This window comes from Melozone crissalis, unplaced genomic scaffold, assembly GCF_028551555.1.
Source record: "Melozone crissalis strain CALT ecotype California unplaced genomic scaffold, PUWL_Pcris_2 ptg000042l_1, whole genome shotgun sequence".
NCBI lineage: Eukaryota > Metazoa > Chordata > Aves > Passeriformes > Passerellidae > Melozone > Melozone crissalis.
Window position 1 is genome coordinate 16154901 of NW_026535820.1, and position 20906 is coordinate 16175806.

Here is a 20906-nt window from a genome sequence, read left to right on the forward strand (position 1 = left end):
GTGTTCTAGTTTATGGCCATTGCTCCTTGTCCTGTCGCTCGGCACCGCTCTCTTGGCCCCCTCCTCTGTGTACATGCATTAATGAATCATCTGTTCTGTAGACTAACAGGGTCAGCTCCCGCAGTCTCTCCCCAGGAGAGACGATCCAGATCAGGTCCCCTCCTACTTCGAGCGCCTCCCTTCAACACGTCCCGTCCCGTCCCGTCCGGTCCCGTCCCACTCTGCCCCGCCCCGCGCTGCCGCCAGAGCGGGCTCCCCGGGTGCAACCAAATGCGGCGCTGGGCAGAGGGGGGAGTGGAGACTGCTGCCCGGCACAGCCCGAGCGTGTCCCCTGCAACGTGCGCGCCACAGCATCGTCACTCCCCCTCCCAGTGGACCATACCACTTCCCTGCTATGAGGCTCGTCGGGCAGGAACGTACCAAGGCGTTGGAGGGAAAGGGATAGACAAGAAAGGCGCGTGACAAGGCTGTGTGGGGGATCACTTTCGAAGCGGCTCAGGGTCGGCTCTCGGTCCAGTTGTTCTGGCCGGGCCGTGCGTGGCGGCCACGGTCTCATCGAGACGCCCCCTCACCAGGGGGAAAAGCAGGGAGGAGCCGCCGGTCCTCCTTAACCCCTTCCCCCGGCGGGATGGGGATGGGCCGTCCCACCGGGCGCGCGCCCCCGCCCCCCCGCGCGCCGCGTTCTTCCCGGATCGCCGCCGCTGCTGGGTCCGCGGGGCGCGCGCGCGAACGGGCGGGAGCGGACGCGGAGGCTCCCGGCACCCGCCAGACATGTCGGTGGCGTTCGCGGCCCCGAGGCAGCGGGGCAAGGGCGAGATCACGCCGGCCGCCATCCAGAAGGTGAGGAGGGCGCGAAGAGGAGGGCCCGGCCCGGCCCGGGCGGCCCCGGGGGCTGCAGCTGCCGCTTCCTGCCGCGCGGGGAACGGGGGCGGCGGCGGCGGCGGCTCAGGCCCGGAGCGCCGAGGCCCCGGCGGGGAAGGGAGGCGGCCGGGCCGCACTCGCTGCGCCCGGGGCTCGGCCCCGGCGGGGCGCTGCCCCTCTCCCTGCGCTGGGACACTTGTTGGAGGGTCCCGGGGCCGGCGGGAGGCGCCGGCGGAGGCGGGCGATGTCCCCGGCCCCTCCAGCCCTCATTTTCCTTCCTCCACTCGGGCTGCCCCGACCGCCCCCGCGGGCGTGAATTAAGCCGAGAGGACTCGGCCTGAAAGTGGAGGAGTGGAGTAAATCCTTCCTGCGGGGGACTCTGACAGCGGGACCGCGGCCCGGGTGTTCCGGACCCTCTGCCCGACTCCGGGCGCTGCGGGGTGGGAGGCGGCTCCAGTTCCCAAACTTGGTAGACCTGGTAGTTAAGGCTGCCTCCCGGTAAGCCTTAGGTGTGATTGAAGAAGGATATCGCGCTCGGAGCCAATGACAGCGCCTCCGGACGGCTCCACCTAAGCTTGTGTGGGAGGGAGCAAGTTCACTCGCTAAAGCGATCAAAGAAAAGCACATACAGGATTAATAATAATGCACAGCAGCAACAGAGGAGCATGTTCAAGTTCACTGGTAACTGTGTGGTATTTAGGAACTTAAGACTCGTACCATCATTGGTGTGGGTGGCCGTGGATCAAACAGATTTCAGATTGGTACCAGCTCCTTATGTGGAGAGGTCAATAGAGGTCAATAGAGCAAGCCTCTGATTTAGTAAAGAATTGGAACCTCTACAAAGCAGGTGTTGCAGCAATGCGGAGCTCAAAGAAGACCCTAGAGTTGTAATGGGAACCTCCAGGGTACTGTAGAAGTCAGTGCTTGGGAACTGTAGATGAAAAATACATATCCACTGGGTATGTAGTAGTCAGTAGAGACTTCGGGATGCTGAGGTGGCCATGGAGAATACAGACGATAAAGTTCTCCTGGGTCTATAGTCAAACCATTAGTTCGATGGTGATGTGCTGGCAAAACCTCAGTGTCAAAGTTGAAGAATTTTTGTAATGTACCTGAGTTGTCAGAAGCCCTGAAGGTATTTTCATCCAGCTGGAAACTAAATTCTTTCAGTGGTAGGTGTTTATAACTATCCCAATTTTCTATCAGCAAACACTCAGTTAAACTTGTGAAAAGCAGTTGTCTGCAGCCCCACCTAGGATACAGTTATATTCCTTCTTGTTCCCTTTCCTCTTAGCCCTAGCATTCCTGCCCCTCTCTGGTCCTTTCCTCCCCAAGAGGTCTGGCTTACATGGCTCTAATGAAGAATGCAGCCATCTAATGGGCAGTTTCAAGGTGTACTTGTCTGCCAAGCCTTAAGAATCTGCTGCTTCCCTCAGGACTGTGGGAGGTGTTCTGAGGAGAGCCTTGATTCACAGCTTCCTTTGCAGGTGCTCTGTTAGACTTTGGTATCGAAGGTATTATCTCCTTTTTCCCTTTTTTTCTGATGAAAATGGCCACTGTGTTTGCTATAAAACTTGAAGTAAGTTCGTGTGCTGTGTGTCAGTGTAGCAGTGGGTTTGTGATCCTCTTCAGAGAGGTAGCTTTGCAGTTGTAGCTTTGCCTGTTTTCTGAGGCTCACATAGTAGCTGAAAATACTGCAGTTATGTCTGTGTTTAGTGCTTAATGCATGTGTTTCCAGATCCAGCAGTTTCAGGCAAAATACTTGCACTGGGATTTTTTTAGTCCATTCTGGTGAATTACTGTTTAAAGTTTAAGAAAACTTGGCTGACCGGCTCGTTCTTACTGGATAGAAGTTTTGAGTGAACTGCATATGGTTTCTGACTCCATACTCTTTTCATAGTAGAGATGATTAGGTGCAGAGAAAAGTGTCACTACTTCTTTTTTTTTTTTCCTCCCTGTAGAATTTGTTAATGAAATAAAGGTTGTAGAATGATGTTGTGCTTTCCTTGTGGGAGGATGAGTCTGGTCATGACTGGTTTCAACCATGTTTGGAAGAAGGAGAAAATCTGTGGGATGTGTTAAGATTCTGCTTGTTTTGTGAAATTCAGCAGCTGGGTAAAGGGATGTAAACTAGCTTTCCAGAGAGAGAAAGCAAAGGAGTAAATTGATGCAAAATTTTGCATTTGGCAGTAAATTTTCCATTTCTGTAAGTTCACTTGGATAACTTGGCTGGTGGCTGAGATTAGCCATGGTTCTGCTGAATCTTGCCTGATCAGAGTGCAGAGCATGAGCTAGAAAGATGAGTGTGTGTGGGCCACATGCACTCCAGGATATCAGATTGTGTGGTTTTTCCCTGTTTACAGAGCTTGGAACACTAACTTCATCAACTTTTTGTAGAAAGTTGTGAAATTGGCCATTGCCCATGAGTTTTAGGACTACTCTTTTTTGGTGAGAAAATTAATTAGCAGGTGTTCGTTTTCATGGACACTGCTAAAGTGTGATAGATTTATTGTGTGCATTTGTCCTGATTCTGGCCACCACAGGATTAATTCCTGCACTGGCCAGGAAGGCTCATGGTGTGGACCCAGAGGTTATTCTGCAGCACCTCACTCAATTTTCCAGGCATGGAGGAAGGGATCACATATTGTGATGCTCTCAGGTATTGTTGGGGGCTCTGTGTGACGAGCACTTGCATGTGAATCATTTGCCCTCTTGTACCCTCCATCAGTAGTATTTTTTGCTGTTATTGTTTGCTTCTTATCTCAGTGGTATTTCCAGTAAATTTTTACTATTTCAGCTGGTGATCCTTTTGTACCTCCAGTTCTCCTCTCCACCCTACCAGAGGGGAGAGGGCTGCGTGATTTGGAGTGTTTCAGTGGGAATATTAAATTGGGCAATACCATTCCTAAGGCATAATGTGCCATTATACCAAATATTTATAAAATACAGCTTAGTTTTATAAATATTGCCTGGCTTTCCAGTGCATTTGCTTTGAACAAATCTGGTTAGCTCAGTTTTTACCAATAACAATTTCAGTGTCTTTTAAAATTAAGTTTATAAGCAGTTTCAGGCTTTAGAAAGAGGAGGGAAGTTTGGGGCATAGACTTGTAAGTGAATTTCTTGTTAGCAATCAAATGAAGGAATGCAGAAAACTTTTAAAACTTTCTAAGAACTTGGTGCAGAATCAGCATAGGTGTTTGAACAGGATGCTTCACAAATGTGGCTGCTGATGAAACCCTTAAGCCAAAACCAGTAAAACTTATTAGAGGGGGGAAATGGGAGCAAACCAGTCTTCTGCAAATAAGTGGTGAAGTAGAACTTTATGGATAACAACACTTTTCTTGTTTTTTAAAACTAAGAAGAGGAGCATTACTCAAGACTCAAAGTTATCTTCAGTTTCTTTCCAAAAAGAACATGGAATTTACTTCAAACTTCTCTTTATTGTTTCAGATGTTGGATGAAAACAACCATCTTATCCAGTGTATAATGGACTATCAGAACAAGGGAAAGACTTCTGAATGCTCTCAGTAAGACCTTAATCTGTACCTACTGTGGACTGGGTGAATTTCCATCTAGACCATCATTCTTGATTTGTTTAGCTTACCTTACAGGACAGCTGTGCTGTGAAGAAAAGCATTGCTACAGATACTACACTTGAAATTCTTGTGGGGAGTGGATGGTTTTATTTGCTCTATGAGTATAACTTATGTCACTGAAATGTTGCAACTTGCCTATTGCAAGTTGATGTCATGATGATGATGCTCATAAAAATAAGGACTGTCTAACAAAGATCTGTTTCTTCTCTATTGTAATTACATTGTTGTAAAGAGGTAGTTTTGTTTGAAAAATACCTAAAATCATGTAGGAAAATGGCCCTTTCTGCTTCCTGATGGCATGTTTGAAAACTACCAGCTTTTCACTTGCCCAAGAACAAACAGGCTTGTTGTAGAAGTTTGGCTTGCCAAAACATCCATCATAGACTTGCTGTCTAGTGGGATCTTTGGAGAGTGAGCTGAGAGAACTATAGAAAGAGTGAATTGTTAAGGAGCGTTATTTTCCCATTACTCTTTCCTGGCATGAGGTGATGATGGCACCCATGTAATCAGACAAACATGGACAGATAGGATGTCCTACTCCCTTGCCAAGAGAACTGGTAATCTGGGAACAGGAGTGAGATCATAAACAATAGGTGCTTTTGGTTTAAGGGACTACTTTTTTTTGCATGCCTGTAGCTGTGTACTTGTAATCTGCTCCAGCTTTCAAGGTTGTTTTTGTGACTGTGGGCCAGATACTGAGAGTCAGGACTGTGGTTCTCTAGCAGAAAAATTATTCCATAGCAAGATTCCAAATCTCATGGTCCTCATGAAATGTGGTCGTGTAAATCTATGATATCTTGAATATGGGGACATAATAAACAGCTCTCTTTCTCTAGTGTTTGTGATGGAAGTTACACCAGACACAAACACACTCCCTGTATGTGTTCTGGTGATTTAGTTTAAGGCAGGAAGTGAAGTAAGTGAGAACAGTGTCACTCAGCTTTAGATTTTTTTCATAGCAAGACAGTAATACGGTTAGGCACAGATATGATGGAGACATTGAGAAAGATTGGATAATAGATAAGTGTGAGGCAAAAGGCTTAAGATTCCTAGTAATGGTACTTTGGTAAGTCTCTTGAGTCTTGTTTTGCATAAGTAGCTTTCTTTACATTTGTGGAATTAAAGTAAATTCTGATGTTACTGTATTTATGAATTAAGATTTGTTTTGCTTTGTTTATTTTGATAGATACCAGCAGATGCTGCATACAAACTTGGTTTACCTAGCCACTATAGCTGACTCCAACCAGAACATGCAGTCTCTACTACCAGCAGTAAGTACAAAATAGTGTAAAAGTAGGGAATATATTTCATTTGTATTCCTGAAGGTAAAAAAACCCACCCAAACCAAAAACCAAGAAACCAGATGTTTGAGATAATGACCAAACACTTGGCCTCTGATTTACTGTACAGTAAATACATGATGCTGTGTCTTTATGCTGTATTTGGAGTAATCTCACTGCTTAGGTGTTGCTTAAAATCTGACTTGTTTAAATGTAGACTCTTACGGTGAATTAGATATGCAGTGCTCAACTACCTGGTCTGCCTCAAAGATAAATTTTTTTTTCCTTTGTTGTTTTTCCCCCTCAGCTGAGAACTAGTGGTATGGTTCTTAGCTAACTCCTACAGCAGTGCTCTTTTTCCTCTTAGATTAGGGAAAAGTGAGGCAATGGGATTTTTTTTCCTTTGTCTTTTTATTTTTCACTAGAATATAATCCATTCTCTTGCCCCAGTGGAATGAGGCTGGGTAAATTTTTTGCTGCTTCTCCACCTTCTAGGCAAGTCTCAAATTCTTTGCCTTTCTCCTGTGTTGGAAAACAACCTTGTTTTAAGGTGGATGATGATAATATGAAAGAAGTAAGGGCCCAGAGGCCCTTGAAACACTACATCACTTTACATGTCTTGGATATTACTTGCTATCTTTTTTAGTCTGAATTTTTTTTGAATCTGTATTCCTGAATTCTGTATTTTACAAGATGCCTCGAATTTTTCCCCTTTTCCATTGTTTATGCAGCAGTAAGAAAAGAAACAGCAGCATAAATATAGCTTGCTGTCTGTTTGCTTTTTGTGCTAATCAGAAAGCTTGGGGAGTTCATTGTGAGTAACACAAGGAAGTTCTTTGTTTTTTTGGTAATAAGACTTTTCTTGAATTAATATAGTCTTGATTCATTTCTGCAAAATGAAGCTAAAAAGAATGTCTATAAAACAGCCATTCCTAGATACTAGTTTTCACCAACTGAAATTGAATTACTTTTTCTTTGGTCTCTGGAGAAGTGTTCTCCAGTCATTGCTACTAGCGAAGCATCCTTTCAAGTTGGTACCTAGAGGACTATAGAAACAGTGCTTTATTATGTCCAACCTGTTGTGCTTGTAGAGGTTTCCCTTTTATAAATCTATGCTTGTAGCTGAGGGGGAGGGAAAGAACCCTTTAAGAGGGCTGTGTGTGTTCCTCAACTAATATGTTTTTGGAGGCTTAATTCATATCCTGGTTCTGATGACAACTGGAAATTAATTTGACCTTATCCTAGTCCCTGGTGGACAGCCCTGTTGTTAAAGTTGAATGTGATGACATTCTCTGCCTAAAAGAAAATGAAGATAGGGCTGGGAAAGGCTTTTGCAGATCTGGACAGAAGTGTGTTTCTGATCTTCAATGACAGGAATATTCCATGGTACTGAGAAAAATAGCATAGTGTGTGTGTTTGAGTGTGGGTAGAGACAGTCTCTTTTGGACAGGTGAGGAAGGGAATAAAGGTTCTTGGGTTTTCTTTCAAAAATACTAAATGAAATTTAGATCTTCAGTCTTAGCTAAATGTAGATGACCTACAATCTTTGAAGATTGTCCCAAAATGTAGCATAATCAGATTGTAGCATAATGATTTTTGTTAGTGTTTATAGGAAAATATTCTTTATATTCTTTCTGTCTTGCTAGTAAATTTTAGCTAACAGAATTTGGAAACCTATGAGAAATCATGTTATCTTTCTTTTTTCAATGCAACATGAACTACTTCAGGGCCTTTTCCTCCACTGCTTTCCATGTAGGAGCTGATGAGGCTCATGCTGACTTGGAGGTAGTATGATTCTCTTCACCATGCTTATGTATCAGCAGTTGATCAGTCTTCAAGGTGTGGATGGTAGCAGTAAATACAGACCAGGATACTGTGTGTGTAGACATCTACTATTTTTTAATACTAAAATATATCAATTTTATGCTACTACTATTGCAGTTTGTTTCCACAGAAGTTAGGAGACCTTGGGTTTGGATACCTTCTGAAGTTGGGTTGTGTCTCATCTATTTATTTCTGGAAGATTGTTCCCCCCAGCAGACTAAATTATCTTTTTTGCTTAAGTTTTATCCTGTTATTGTTTTAATTGGGTAAATAAGCTCTCAAGAAATTTCACAACTTTTAAAGCATTTCATAAAAAGTTATAGTTATGTGTTAAAGTGAGGTTGGAAAGAGAATGCTTCTCTTCAGATGTCATTCACACTGAAAAAAAGACATAAGTTACCAGATTCATTGAAATTTTTAGTATGAGCAAAAATTGCTCAATGCTTTATATTGTTAGGAGAAATGCTTGTAGTCAGCTGTTGTGCCTTTTCCCTCGCCTTTCAGAATTCACTGTTCCAATGAAATGACTGATGTCATTTCTGAAACTCTGGTATTGCCTTAGAGAACAAAAAGTGTAGTGATCCAATAGTGCTGTGCAGAGAAATGTTTTTATAACTGGGACCTGGAAGTGTGGAAAGGTGAAGCAAGCACTGCAGAGTCTGGGTGAATGGAGCCAGGAAAACTTTGATAATCCAGTGTCATGACACAGCTCCTGTGGCTTATATGCCTACTAGAGTACTAAACTATTACTTTTGGGTAAGACACCTTCTTTCACATTAAAAGACAAAGTGTGAGGTTCTTGAGTGAACCGGTCTTTTCTCAGCTGTGTGAACAGCAGCATTGCTAAGGGAAGGGCTGTTATGTGGTGTCTTCCCAGCTGGATTGGAGCAGTGACTAAGTTCACATGTGAAGTTGATGCAATGTTTTGCTGTCTCTCTGAGTTGTGGCAGGTATCTTGGCATCACAGTCAAGAATCTCTTTATGATCACCTTATGAGGTAAGCTAGCTTCCCAGAAAGGGCTTTTGCACCATGAGAAACACAACACTTGCTTTCTTGTGATTTTTCACTGGTGCTGCTTTTGAGGGAGGCCTGCAGCAAGATATTGATGTCCTTGAACTGTAGAGAGCAAAGATGCAATTGAAGTGGTGGTGAGGTATTGTGTGTTTGTTTCTAAACACATGACATTTCTATCTGCAGAACAACCATCCTCCTTGACTTACATTTTTTTGTTTTCTGAAGTGTTTTTAGTGCCCTTAAAAACTCATTGAAGACTGAGTAAAAAAACCCCAGCTTTTCTATTTGGGCATCTTCTCTCTCTTATATGTCTTAATTTTGCCAGATATTTTTAAGGAAACAACCCATGCCCGTCACTTTATTTGGTATGTAGTGGGAAACTCTCCATTTTATAATGGGCACATATTGAGATCTACAGGAGTTATTTGGGAACCCTGGTGTGTGGGTTTTTTTTGGTTTTTTGGGTTTTGTTTTGTGGGGGGTGGGTTTTTTCTTTTTTTGTAGTATAGGCAGTGATTTTTTTCAGTTTTTCTTACATTCTGTCAGCATTCAGAGCATGAGATTTCAGTGTATATTTCAGGGTGTTGAAAATAAGTGCTTCTGATTATTACTCACTTGTGTAACATAGAGCTTTCTTTTATGTTGGAAGTGCCAGTTTCTTCCAGCACTAAGTTACAGTCTGTATGTGTAATGACTTCCAAGAAAACTTACTGTGTCCAAGTCACAGAAGAATCTGGATATTGCATTAAATAATTTTTCTAAATTTGATAGTATTGTAAAGATTATTAATAAACTTTCTAATTACAAACGAGAAATATATTTTTTTCTTGAGCTATTTCTTTCAAAAATTAAGCTTTTTGTAGCATTTGCAAAATCCCTTATTTTGTGCTGTTCCCAAACTTGTCACACAGATTAGGGAGGAGTCCATGTCACTTTAGTTAAAAAATACTTGTCTAGAAGATAATGATAGCTTTTTATAAACACCTAATCTCAACAAGCACTGAAATCCTGGTTCTTCCCAAAGCATCTGCTTCAAGAGATAGGAAAAAACCCAAACCACAGCAAAGCAAACTAATATAAACAAATCTCCCAAACCAAAACCAGACAAACTAATACAAACAAATCTCCCAAACCAAAACTGCCCATTATATAAATACTAATATTAATAATAAATAATAAATATACTATAATAATAGTATATAATAAATAATAAAATACTTCCAAAAATTAACTTGAAGACAAGCTTTCATGAGGTGTTATTAATGATGTTTAATGGTTCTAAGTTATGGAGCTCTGCTGGCTAAGTAGGAATCTTTAATATAAGCATGGTTTCACTCAGACAATGAAAACTCTCATATAATTTTACACACTTTATTTTTCAAAGGGGTGATGTTCTATCTGTGGTTTTAGTGTACTTGCAATGTGTTGTAGAAAAAAATGGGAGTCTTAAGAAATGAGTGTGCACTCTGTTTTTTTTAGTAGCCATTATTTTGAACCCAAAAGTTGTCTAAAATATATGGTAATTGAATTACCTTGACTTGGCTCTTCTTGAAAAAAGCAAGGTGGCATCCTGAGAATAAAAATATGGCTCAGTTTTTTTCACACTTTAAAATAAAATTGTGAAGTACAACTTTTATTACTGATGATGAGAAGAATCCTAAATTAATGAGATTCTTGTCCACTTACGCACCAAATGCCTGGTAAAGTTTCATAGCTATGGTGGTGGTGTGGTTTAAGCCCAGCTGGCAACTAAGTACCATGCAGCTGCTTGGTTATCCCACACACCTTCCTTCCCCTTGCAGTGGGCTGGGCAGGAGAATCAGGAAAAAAGATGAAACCTCTGTGTTGAGATAAGAACAGTTTAATAATTGAAATAAAATACTACAATAATATTATAATTGTAATTAAAAATGAGACAGTAAAACCACAGACCAGTGCCCAGTCCGAGTCTGATGCTCTGTGGTGTGGATTATCCCTTTGGCCAGTTTGAGTCTGCTGTCCTGGCCACGCTCCCTCTTGGCTTCTTGCACACCTTGCTGGCAGAGCCTGGGGAACCAAAAAATCTTTGATTTAAGAGTAAGCACTGCTTAGCAACTAAAACATCAGTCTGTTATCAACATCATTCTACTGAATCCAAAACCCAGCACTGTACCAGCTACTGGGAGGAAAATCAACTCTATCCCAGCAGAAATCAGGACAGGTAGCACAGCAGAAAATGTTTGTAGTATGTGGAGTATGCTGCATAATTTTGCATTAACCTTTCAGAACACAAGTCCATGCCCAGTTCAAGTTCAACTATTTGTAAACTGAATTAATAGAGAACAGAGTAAAAGGAAGGTTGAATGTTTCCTGTCAAGACGCAGGGGAGCTATTAGTGATTCCTGGAGCTTGGGTTTTGAAGAATAATTGCTCAGATTAAATGTCAAATAGTTTTGAAAAAACATAATTGCTTAAGATGTTACAAAAGAGAAGAAGGTGGCTGTGGTGGCACAACTGAAAGGGGACTGTTGGAAATGAAGAGTCACTGGTAGGAACTTCTTAACCCAGCAACTACACTAAGAAAAAAATAAATACTGAAATTTCTGTTGTTAGGAGTGAATTCAGAGCCCAATAGCTGCCATTTTAAACAGAGGATTGCTCTGAGGTCTGTAAGCTACTTTGCATGTATTGTTAATCAGGTGTGTCCACACGGGGAGCTAGTGCACTGTACACAAAAAACTATTTCTATTGCCTGTGAACTTGTGTGGCTGATTTAGAAATCAGTAAAAATCGCTGGCAGTTTGAATGAGGAGTATGCTCTAAAGTGTAATTCTTTCATACTCACAGATGTCATTTGCCTCTCTGTAGTGCAGTATCTGCACAATAAATACATTTTCAATTGTAGGCTGTTTCCTGAGAGCTGTACCAGGTAGTCTGGTAACATAGGTGCAGAGTCTGTATGGTTCTGCTCTTTCCCAAATGCTTTGCTGTGAGAGTTCTGCTGGATTCTTTCTGCTTTAGGTGAGTTTACATAAAGCCTTTTAGCTAGAACAGAGATGGATTTTTTTTTTTCTCTTAGACTACTAAATGCAAGCAAAACCTGTAAGTATCAGACCAAACAGTAAACCATCTTAAAAGCAAAAGAGACCAGGGCTGTGGAACACAAAACTGAGGACAGATGGGAACTGCATTTTATGTGGGGGAGTTACAGAGTACCTCAGAAGTTGTCTAATTTCTATAATTTAGTGATCCCTGAGTTAACATCCACAGTTAAATGATGCATGGTCACTCTTAATAAACCCATATGAATTAATACATTTTTTTAAAATTCTGATTTAAGTAATTTTTAGTTCTACTGAAACCCACCCCCCAAAGAATTTTTGGAGGATTATTTTTATAAGTATCAGAATAGGTATTGCTAAGAGGACATCAGATATTTCAGGGTTAAATTTTGTTTGTTAAAATGTTGTTAATGAATATTGGGACAGTGGAATATTTTTATGCAGTGACATATGCAATTTGAAACAATTAAAGATTTCAATTTCCTCTTTAAACAGAATGTTTAAGTATTAAGTCAGAATTTCTCTGACTTTTGAAGATCCTGATGTATTAATATATATATAGATCAAGATGTATTAACTGGTTGTCATTGTAAATTTAAAATTCCTTACTCTTGACTCACAACTGGTAATCCAACAGTGAGAGCACAAATTACATTTATAATTAACTTCACTATTTGGATATGATTGTAAATGTTTTTCCTGTAGAAATCCTCCCTACCCTCAAATATTTCACTATCTGAGAATTGATACGGGGTCTTTATTTTTTCATTAAAGATACTCAGTACCAGAATACCCTGTACCTTGTAGAGGAAGAATTGTAGCCCCATTAAATCTCTGATCTTTCAAATCTCAGAAGCATATTCCTTTACGATCTTATTTCCCAGTCTGACACCTCAGTAAGTACTCCACAGGTGCCATCACCACCTATCAACAGAGTATTGCTCTCTGAGACTGGGACAGGTCCTGTGATATTAGCAATGTGATGTGAGCAGGGCAGAGTACCCCCTGGGAAGGGGTGTTTTGCTTTGCAGAAAATGCTATTTGAGAATTGAAAACAAAGATGATTGATTAAATCCTGAGTTAAGGCTTCTCTTGGAAACAAAAGAAGGCTATTTATGTTTGCATTTCCTGTAGCTTTTAATTGTTATTCTGAGAGAATTTCAAGAAAATTGTATTTTTGATAATGTACTTTAGGTATCTATTGCTAGTTGTATTGATTAGCAATATTGTGTTTTAATGTGCTTAACAGTACTTCCTGGTTTTTGCCTTTTTTCTTAAATTTTTTTGCTATCTGAGTTGATACTCCACCTCAGTTTTCATAACAATGCATGTTCCCTAAACAAATCTTTGGACCTGCTGGTGGTGGTAAGAAAAATCTTACCATCTTCAGGTGCACATTTTCACCCTAGGTGATTTTATTGTTACGTGTTGTATTTGATCTATTTTATTATTTAAAATAAAGTCCTCTAAAAATGCAGTGTAGCTGTTGTCCTTAATGCATGCTTTCAGATAACTTTTGGATTTAGTAGGATTTTGTTTGCTGGAAGTTGTCAGTTAAAATCTAATTTTTTTTTCTCATCTCTTTTTTTTGTTGCAACTATTGGGTCAGTTTCAGTCTTTGTCCAGTTCAAATTTCTAGAGTTTCACTAAATAGCTTATAATTAATTTTTTTCATGCTCTGATAAATTTTAAATGCTCATAGCCACTGTAAGTGTAATCTGTGTGTTTGGGGAAATGAACCAAAACTTAGCGTTTAGCAAGTGAAACTAACATTTACTAAATCTTTAAGTTACTTTTTACTGAAGTAAAATATTTAACATTTTCTACTACATAATTGGAATAAAATCAGCAGTGATTTTAATTTTCATTCCTTTTTGTCCCACTTCCAGCAAAAGGAGGGAAGTAGCCTTTCCTTCGGTTCAGTTAGCCTAACTGTGTTTGGATGTCATTTTACCCTTCCTATCTACAGTTAATGGCTAGAATTCATTTTGGGTAGCTTTTCTTTTGCACAGGGTGGGTTGTTTCTTTTGAATACTGTGTGGTCATTTTGCATTGCAAAAGTCTTTGCTGTATTTAGTGCATGTTCTTGGGGATAGTCAATTTTCTTCTGTAAGGAACAAAAAAGGTTAAATAATCTAGTTTTTGTAGCTGGGTGTGGTTTTTTTTTGTTGTGGGGTTTTTAAATTGAAGTTAATTTGAAGAAGTTTATTATCTAAAAGTCTGGATCAAGTCCAATAGAAATCGGGAAGTTACTATTTAAAAACAATTTTTTCTTGTTTTCTTCTGTCTGCATCCACTAGAAAAATACTCTGGAGGAATTTCACTGGGGAATAATTATATCTGCAGGAGACATTTCATTTTAATTACTATCAGGTAGTGATTGGTTTATGATCTGACAAAAAGGCTTGTAATGCTCTTTTAAAATATCCTATATAATATCCTATATAGCTGTTTCTATTGAATAGATGTATGTGTAATTATCTCTTAATCTTGTTTAAACTTAGTTCTAGCGTACTGTGTTGATGAATACCTCAGATTTATGTGATTTATGGCATGTCTGGTATGTTTAATGTTATTCTTCAATTTACTGACTATTCTCCTGAGGTTTTCTTTCTTGTTAAACCATAAATTGGATGATCTACTTTTTGTATATATCATACATTAAATTGTCTTTCTGTCATATCCTCTTAAGTTATATTCCTTTATATGCAAAAGAAATCTGTCCTTTTTGCTGTTTCAGGTGTAAACAGTCAAAGTTTTTAATCACTGTTTGCCTCTCTTTAGAATCCTGCTATTTTTTACAGTATCTTTTTGAGATTATTTTGCCCAAATTGAATGTGCATTATGGTATCAAAAACATCAGCAGCTTTTCTTTAGTATTCTACCTGACTTTGGATATTACTGAAGATAATCAGAAAGTGACCACAGGTATTATGTATAGATTTTATGGGGTTTTGAGTTTTCTGTTTGTTTTGTTGGGTTTTTGTTTTGGTTTGGGATTTTTTTCCCCACCAAACTCTCTGGATTGTGGTAAATTTTTTTTTTTTTGTTTGTTACTTTTTTTCTGGATGAGTGGCAACAGGAGCTTCCTCTTCCTGAAGAATGTGGTTTGCAGTTCCATGTAGTTGTCATATATTTATCCACATCACTTGGCACCTTCTGCTTATTCTTCCTCTCACATTTCCAGTAATGTTACAGTAGCTTCATATCTTGATATTTACTAAAATATTTTCAGGAGAGCTCTGTATGTTCCTTTACTCTTTGAACTTCCCTCTGGGCAGTTTCTGATCAGTGCCATTGGACAATGTATTGCTCCAAAAGGCTTTGTCAAAAAACTTGTGTTAAGAGGCTTCTGTTAATCATGCAGCTAGGTGATTTAATTTGTGTTTTTAAAAATTTCTAGTAAATTAGAAAGGTTTGACTTTACTATATTGGTCCTACTACTTTTTTTATAAGTAGAGGTATAGTGTATGTCTACTTTCTATTTATCTGATAGGGTAGTTTCTTTTAATGGAACATTGATTTTTTTTTTTTTAGCAACTTTGACCTTTTTCTTGCATTATTTTCAAGAATCTGATATGGATTCACACAGGCCTTTGGGCTGTTTCCATATCCAGAAGCTCCTCTTGATGAATTACTTTCTGGTAGTACCTCTTTGAGTGTTTTTAGTTGCTCCCTCAATTGACTTAATTCCCTGTGGTTTGTGAAGTCTCTTGCAGGTTTTTGTATCTAAAGTCCTTAAAAATTTTTTGTTCCCTGTCCTTGCATGTCTACACTCTCTCATGCTGTCTTTTTGATAACTGCAGTGTTTTTCTTGAAGGATAGTTGTTTTGAAAACTTCAGACTAAATAGAGTTGGAATATATATAGTTTTGTTTAAATAATCCTTGGTGCTTTTTTTGTCCCTCTTTCCACAGATAAGGGCATGCCCATGTTTGTACAATGCAGAATAGCTAAAACCTAGGTATGAGCTGATCTTCTTTAGTACTTCATTAGACTTTCTAATGTTTCATACTTGGAATTGAAGTTCATTTTAATTCTAAAAACATTTCAGCTTGGATGATTTTTGACTTTGCTCTCAGTTTGCTGGCATGGGCCTTCTCTGAGGCTGACATAGGACAAGCTCTGAGCACTGACTGTTCATGTGGAGGTTAACAAGTGTGTTGGTTTTGATAGTATTCCTGAGCATACTTTCCAAATAAAAATGAAAATGGTCTGTTTTCTTTTTTGTTTATTTCTTTATATAGTTTTAGATAATTTCTGTTAGATTCTGTTAAATGCAAAATTAGGATAATAGTGAGTTTTGAAGGTGAGGGGACAGAAGACTAACTGAGGGGAAGCAGCCTTGCCTTGGTTGCTCACTAGTGCAGAAAGAACAAGGAGAATGGAGCAGCATTTCAGTCACAGTGTTCAGAGGGTAGAGCTGCCTTTCACTTGTACCTTCTTCACCTCCTGCCACTTCTGCTGTAGGCTGAAGAAGGAACTTTGCTTATAAAATGTTATTCTCTTCATCATGGAGGAATGAAAGGAATTTAGTAAGAGAAGTTGCCTACTTACTTATATTTTTCTTCATCTCCTTCCTTCTTACTGCTGAAACAAAAAAGCCTTCACTAATTTCCTGAAGAATTTTTTGAAGTACTGCAGGGAAAATAATAACTGCTTGAGGTATTTGAAGAAATGTTGAGACAACAAATTAATACCATTCAGTCCTCTCCCCTGGCAGGTGAATATATGTGTGTGTCTATGTTACTCTGCTGTTACCATCTCCAACATACACTCAATGGGAAAGCCTTACTCTTTACTACTATGCTGTGTTTTGTCTTTATGAACCTGGTGAATAGTGTAGACATAGGTAGGGACTGGGCTAGAGAGGAACCTAGGGTTCACCTGCTTGATTCTGTCTGTGAAATGTTGAAAAACGCACACATGGTTGTCTCTTGGGGACAGTTTTTCATGAATAGTTATAACCCGTAGGCAGAGTCCTCAAAAGCCAGAGAGCCAGGAATTTGCTCTCACTGAGATGATTTTTACTCCCCTGAAAGTGCTTGGCTAAGGTATGTGAGAAGGATCGTATAGTCTCATAGGTGTTTTTAGTAGGAAAACAAAGCTGGCTACTAGCAGTTTCTCTGTCTCCTTACATTGCTGTGAGGAGAACCTACCAGTAAATTCCCCCTTGTATTTATTGTTTTTCTTGCTCTCCCTCTTTGAACTCTCAAGGTTATTCAGTTATTTTCCTCACAATTTCATTAGGAAATTTGCCAAAAACATCCTTTCTAGGCAGCTGTCTCTGGACCTTTGGAGGCCAGCACTAATGTGCTTCCAGTCTGTAGGGGGTGTTTGGCATGGAATTATGAACTAGGCCTTCATTGCTTTGGGGGAGAGCAGGGAAGAGATCGCTAGTGTTTTACCACACCCAGGTGCAAATTTTTTGCTGGTCTATGAGCATTCAGAGGTTTTCATCTCATGTTGTACCTGTTTTGTCCCAGTGCGAGGTCTGTTAACAGCAACAAATAGTTGATGTGAGAGAATTACAGTGAATGCTTATTTCTCTGTTGAATGAAAGCTTTTGTGTGTGTGTGTAAGGGAGTGACTCCAGCAGTCTTAAACTGTTCAGATGTAATTTTTTAATGAGGCATTGATTTGTTTTTTTTTTTATTTTGAAGTGGTGCTCAAAGGTACTGTGGTGTTGCCTGCATGTAATACTTCATGTAAAATCGATTAAAATGTTAAACACTTTGCCAGAATTAATGTTGGGAGGAGTTAAACATATCAGACAGAGAATGAAATGCATTTCAGCACTCTCTTTCATACGCTGTTGAGCAATATAGGCGAGCTCTGTACCATATGTACATATAATATATTTGTCAGACTAACTGCTCCTCGTGTTTGACTAAACTGTCTCCTTTCAGCCACCCACACAGAATATGCCTATGGGTCCGGGCGGGATGAGTCAGAGCGGCCCTCCCCCACCGCCGCGCTCGCACAACATGTCTTCAGATGGCATGGTAGGTGGGGGCCCTCCTGCACCACACATGCAGAACCAGATGAACGGCCAGATGCCTGGTAAGTTTTTCTCCTCTAAGACATTAACACCAGCGTTGCCTGGCAACTGAAACGACATGGGGGCTCAAGGGATACTAGATTGTTGATGACAAAACTGCTTTGAATGCCCCCGAGTACAAGCTCTCTTAGAGTTTGTTAGCTACAGAGCTACGTGACCTGTATTCAGTGTTTATCAGGCTGCCCTTGGGCTTTGATGTAGCTGACACACAGCATTCCTCTGATGAACAGAACTGGCTAAATTTAGTCTGTTTGAAACCATGCAGTACAGCTGGCTTTAGAGGGCTTACTGGGGAAAGGTATTGGCCTGTGGCTGAGCGAACACAAATCCTTCAATAAAAAGATAATGTGAAATCATTGTAGCTAAATAATTAGATAATAATAAAATAGATACATCTGAAAGCGGCTGTTTCTGATTTGGGTAAATGTTTACAAGAAAAAAAGTTGCTTTTATGCAGCTTCCACTAATCTCCTGTGTTCTTTATTATTGAAGATGTGTTGAATCGTAAGGGATTTGTAAAGAAATGGCCTCCAGATTATTGTTCTAGGTGTAAATTTTAAGTCAGTTTCTATGCCATCCTGTTTTGTAATAAAAAGAAATGTACTTGAGAAGACAGAAACAGAGAAGGAGGATGATAAAATTCCACATTGTACCTACCAATACTGGCTTTGGGGTAACTATTCCCTTTAGCAGTCAGATCAGAGTGGAGTAGGCAATGGAAGAGCATGCTTTTTTATATAGAGGCTATTTTCCTGAATTTCCACTTGTAAAATCATACTGCCTATTTCATGTGAAATGACTTTCAGCTTAAAATTGCATTCCTTCCCAGGATTGCTTTTGTTCAGGATCCCTTCCTTTTCTTTTTTTTTTTTTTTTTTTTTTTTTTTGTTATGGAGGAACTTTTACTTTTCATACAAAAGCTCCTCAAGGTATTGATACTTTCAAGAAAGGAAACTACTGTCAAAGGATCTTTGAAAATTAATCTCTCACTGGTGTCAAGGATAACCTTCCTGACAGCAAACACAGTAATAACTATGCAAAACTTAATACAAAGTAAAAAATGTAACAATTGCTGTAGTCTCTAATTTCTGTGCAAATCTTGATAAAATGGACTTGATATAATGGTGGCTTTTCTGAAAGAGTAACGTGAATAGCCTCCAGAGGCTGTGTGTAAGAAGTGCAATAAGAGATCTAGAGAAGTTAGTTTCATCATACACAGTGGTCATGGTCTGCATTTAGAAGTGTAAAGAGCAATATATGCTTCTCCCTAAGTAGGGCAGAGATATTCTGATTATGGTGTCCTTTATCCAAGTAAGATCCATCAGTTCCCATGGAGAATAGCATTGCCTCTCAAAAATCAGTCTCTTTGACCCTCAAGTGTAATCATATTATTGTTGTTATAGTGATCTTTTCCAAGGAGAAGGATTACTAAGTCACAATGTGAGCATAATGACTTCACTGCAGAGCCACGGGGGAGAAAAGTCACTCCTTAAACATACATATTTTGTAATTAGATAGAATAAGAAAAGAGCTGTTAGGAAAATATGTGAAAGGTAAATAGCTTTGTTTTGGTATTCACCTAGACAGATACTTAAATACAGTTTCCAACTAAGCTTTAATTTAGCCTTTCCTCCAACATATTCCCTTTCTTGAATGTCTGTTCTTTCCATCTCAGTTTGAAGTTTTCTCTGAGGATGTGAAGATAAACAGCTTAGGATGAGGGCATCTCTAATATCAGAAAGGCTTGCTAAAATAATTTCATAGGTTGGAAAAAGGGAAACAGAATTATCTTGGTAAGTGTGTAGCTGAATTACACATATCTTTTCAAGTGTGTGTTAGTTTACCTGCTTGTGAGCCTTTCTGTATTTCACAGAGAAATTTCTCTGTATTTCTCTTTGTATTTCTAATAATTTCTGCGTTATATACATTTGCTTTCTGCTTTTAGGGCACTTTCTCTGAGCTTACATAAACATTTGTACTAAAAACCAGATACAAAACCTTAAATATCTGTAGAGATTATCTGTATAAAAGGAGTAAAGTCACTAATCTTAAACAAAGAGAATCCAGGACTGACATCAGTTGACCAGCATGGAAAAAATAAAATGCAGGCTCTTAAAAATGCCAGCTAAGGATTTCAGGTATTACCTGAGTAGGGGCTTCCACAGATCTGTGCATGGGCAGAAGAGAATGGTTGATGAGGGGATTAGAAGAACTGCCTAGTGATCATCAGGCCATGAGTAATTTTAAAGTTCTGCTTCAGACCTGTCCCATTGCCTGAAGGGCAAAGGATGATTTTTCTTGTACTTGTGTCCTGGTTAATACAGAACCTGAAGTGCTGTTGGGGCCTTTAATTGCATCCCCTGACAAATGTGTGTCTGTGTCCTCTTGCCAGGGAAGACAGTCATGACAAACCTTTTTCAACTGGTGATACACTTGAGTGTTATTTGTACCTGTGACAGATTGTGGTTTTTAGCTGAAAAAATAGCTGTCTGAAGAGTTACTTTGGCTGAGTTTATGTCATGCAAAGTAAGGGCGGTCTGAATTTGGAAGGAGATGATGAACTAAGATGTACTGGGGGCAAGTTGTCTTCCTGATTTCTTGAGGTTGTTTTCTCGCATACACAAAGTTGAAAGGTAAGACTAGATATGGGGTCTCTGTCCTTTGTCATGGCACTGGTAGGTGACCTTCCTGAATAACAGGTCCTGGTTCCAGCCAGAACAGGATTAAATTTTGCAGTAGCCAGAGGAGGCATGGCCAGGACCTGCAGGATATTTTGAGGGTTCTGTGTGGTGAGCAATTGCCTCTGAATCCTTTGCATCTTGTACACTCTTATTAATACTGTTGCTGTTACTGTCCTTTTTCTGATTTCATTGCTGTTTCCAGTAAATTTTTCTTATCTCAACTTGTAATCTTTACTTTTTTTGCCTCCTGTTCACTTCTCCAGCCCTGCACAGGAAAGGGGATACAGGGGAGCAAGCAAAGTGGTGTGTGGTTTGGAGTGTTGTAGTGGAAATGGTAAACTGGGGAATAGCATTTCTAAACCACAACACAGGTGTTTGTGTGTTCCCAACAAGTTCTCTCAAAATCTTTCCTTCCTGCAAATGTAGTCTCCAATGTGTTTAGTTCAGATTACGGCTTCTTGGAGGTAAGATGTGTACATAGGTGGTTAAGAGGAAAGAGGACTTCTGTTTATACTCAAGATAGATAGTTACTCTAGTAACTTCATTGT

The 20906-nt window shown here is 39.7% G+C and overlaps 1 protein-coding gene across 2 annotated transcripts in view; it reads left to right on the forward strand.

Moving 5' to 3' along the window:
- Positions 1-702: 702 nt before the first annotated feature.
- Positions 703-20906, forward strand: part of SS18 (SS18 subunit of BAF chromatin remodeling complex) — a 42717-nt gene continuing 22513 nt past the window's right edge. For both annotated transcript variants that reach the window (XM_054285053.1, XM_054285054.1), the window contains exons 1-4: positions 703-840; positions 4312-4388; positions 5644-5728; positions 17526-17679. In XM_054285053.1, the coding sequence (XP_054141028.1) occupies positions 772-840; positions 4312-4388; positions 5644-5728; positions 17526-17679 (385 nt within the window). In that variant the 5' untranslated portion in view covers positions 703-771. The remainder of the gene's footprint in view (positions 841-4311; positions 4389-5643; positions 5729-17525; positions 17680-20906) is intronic.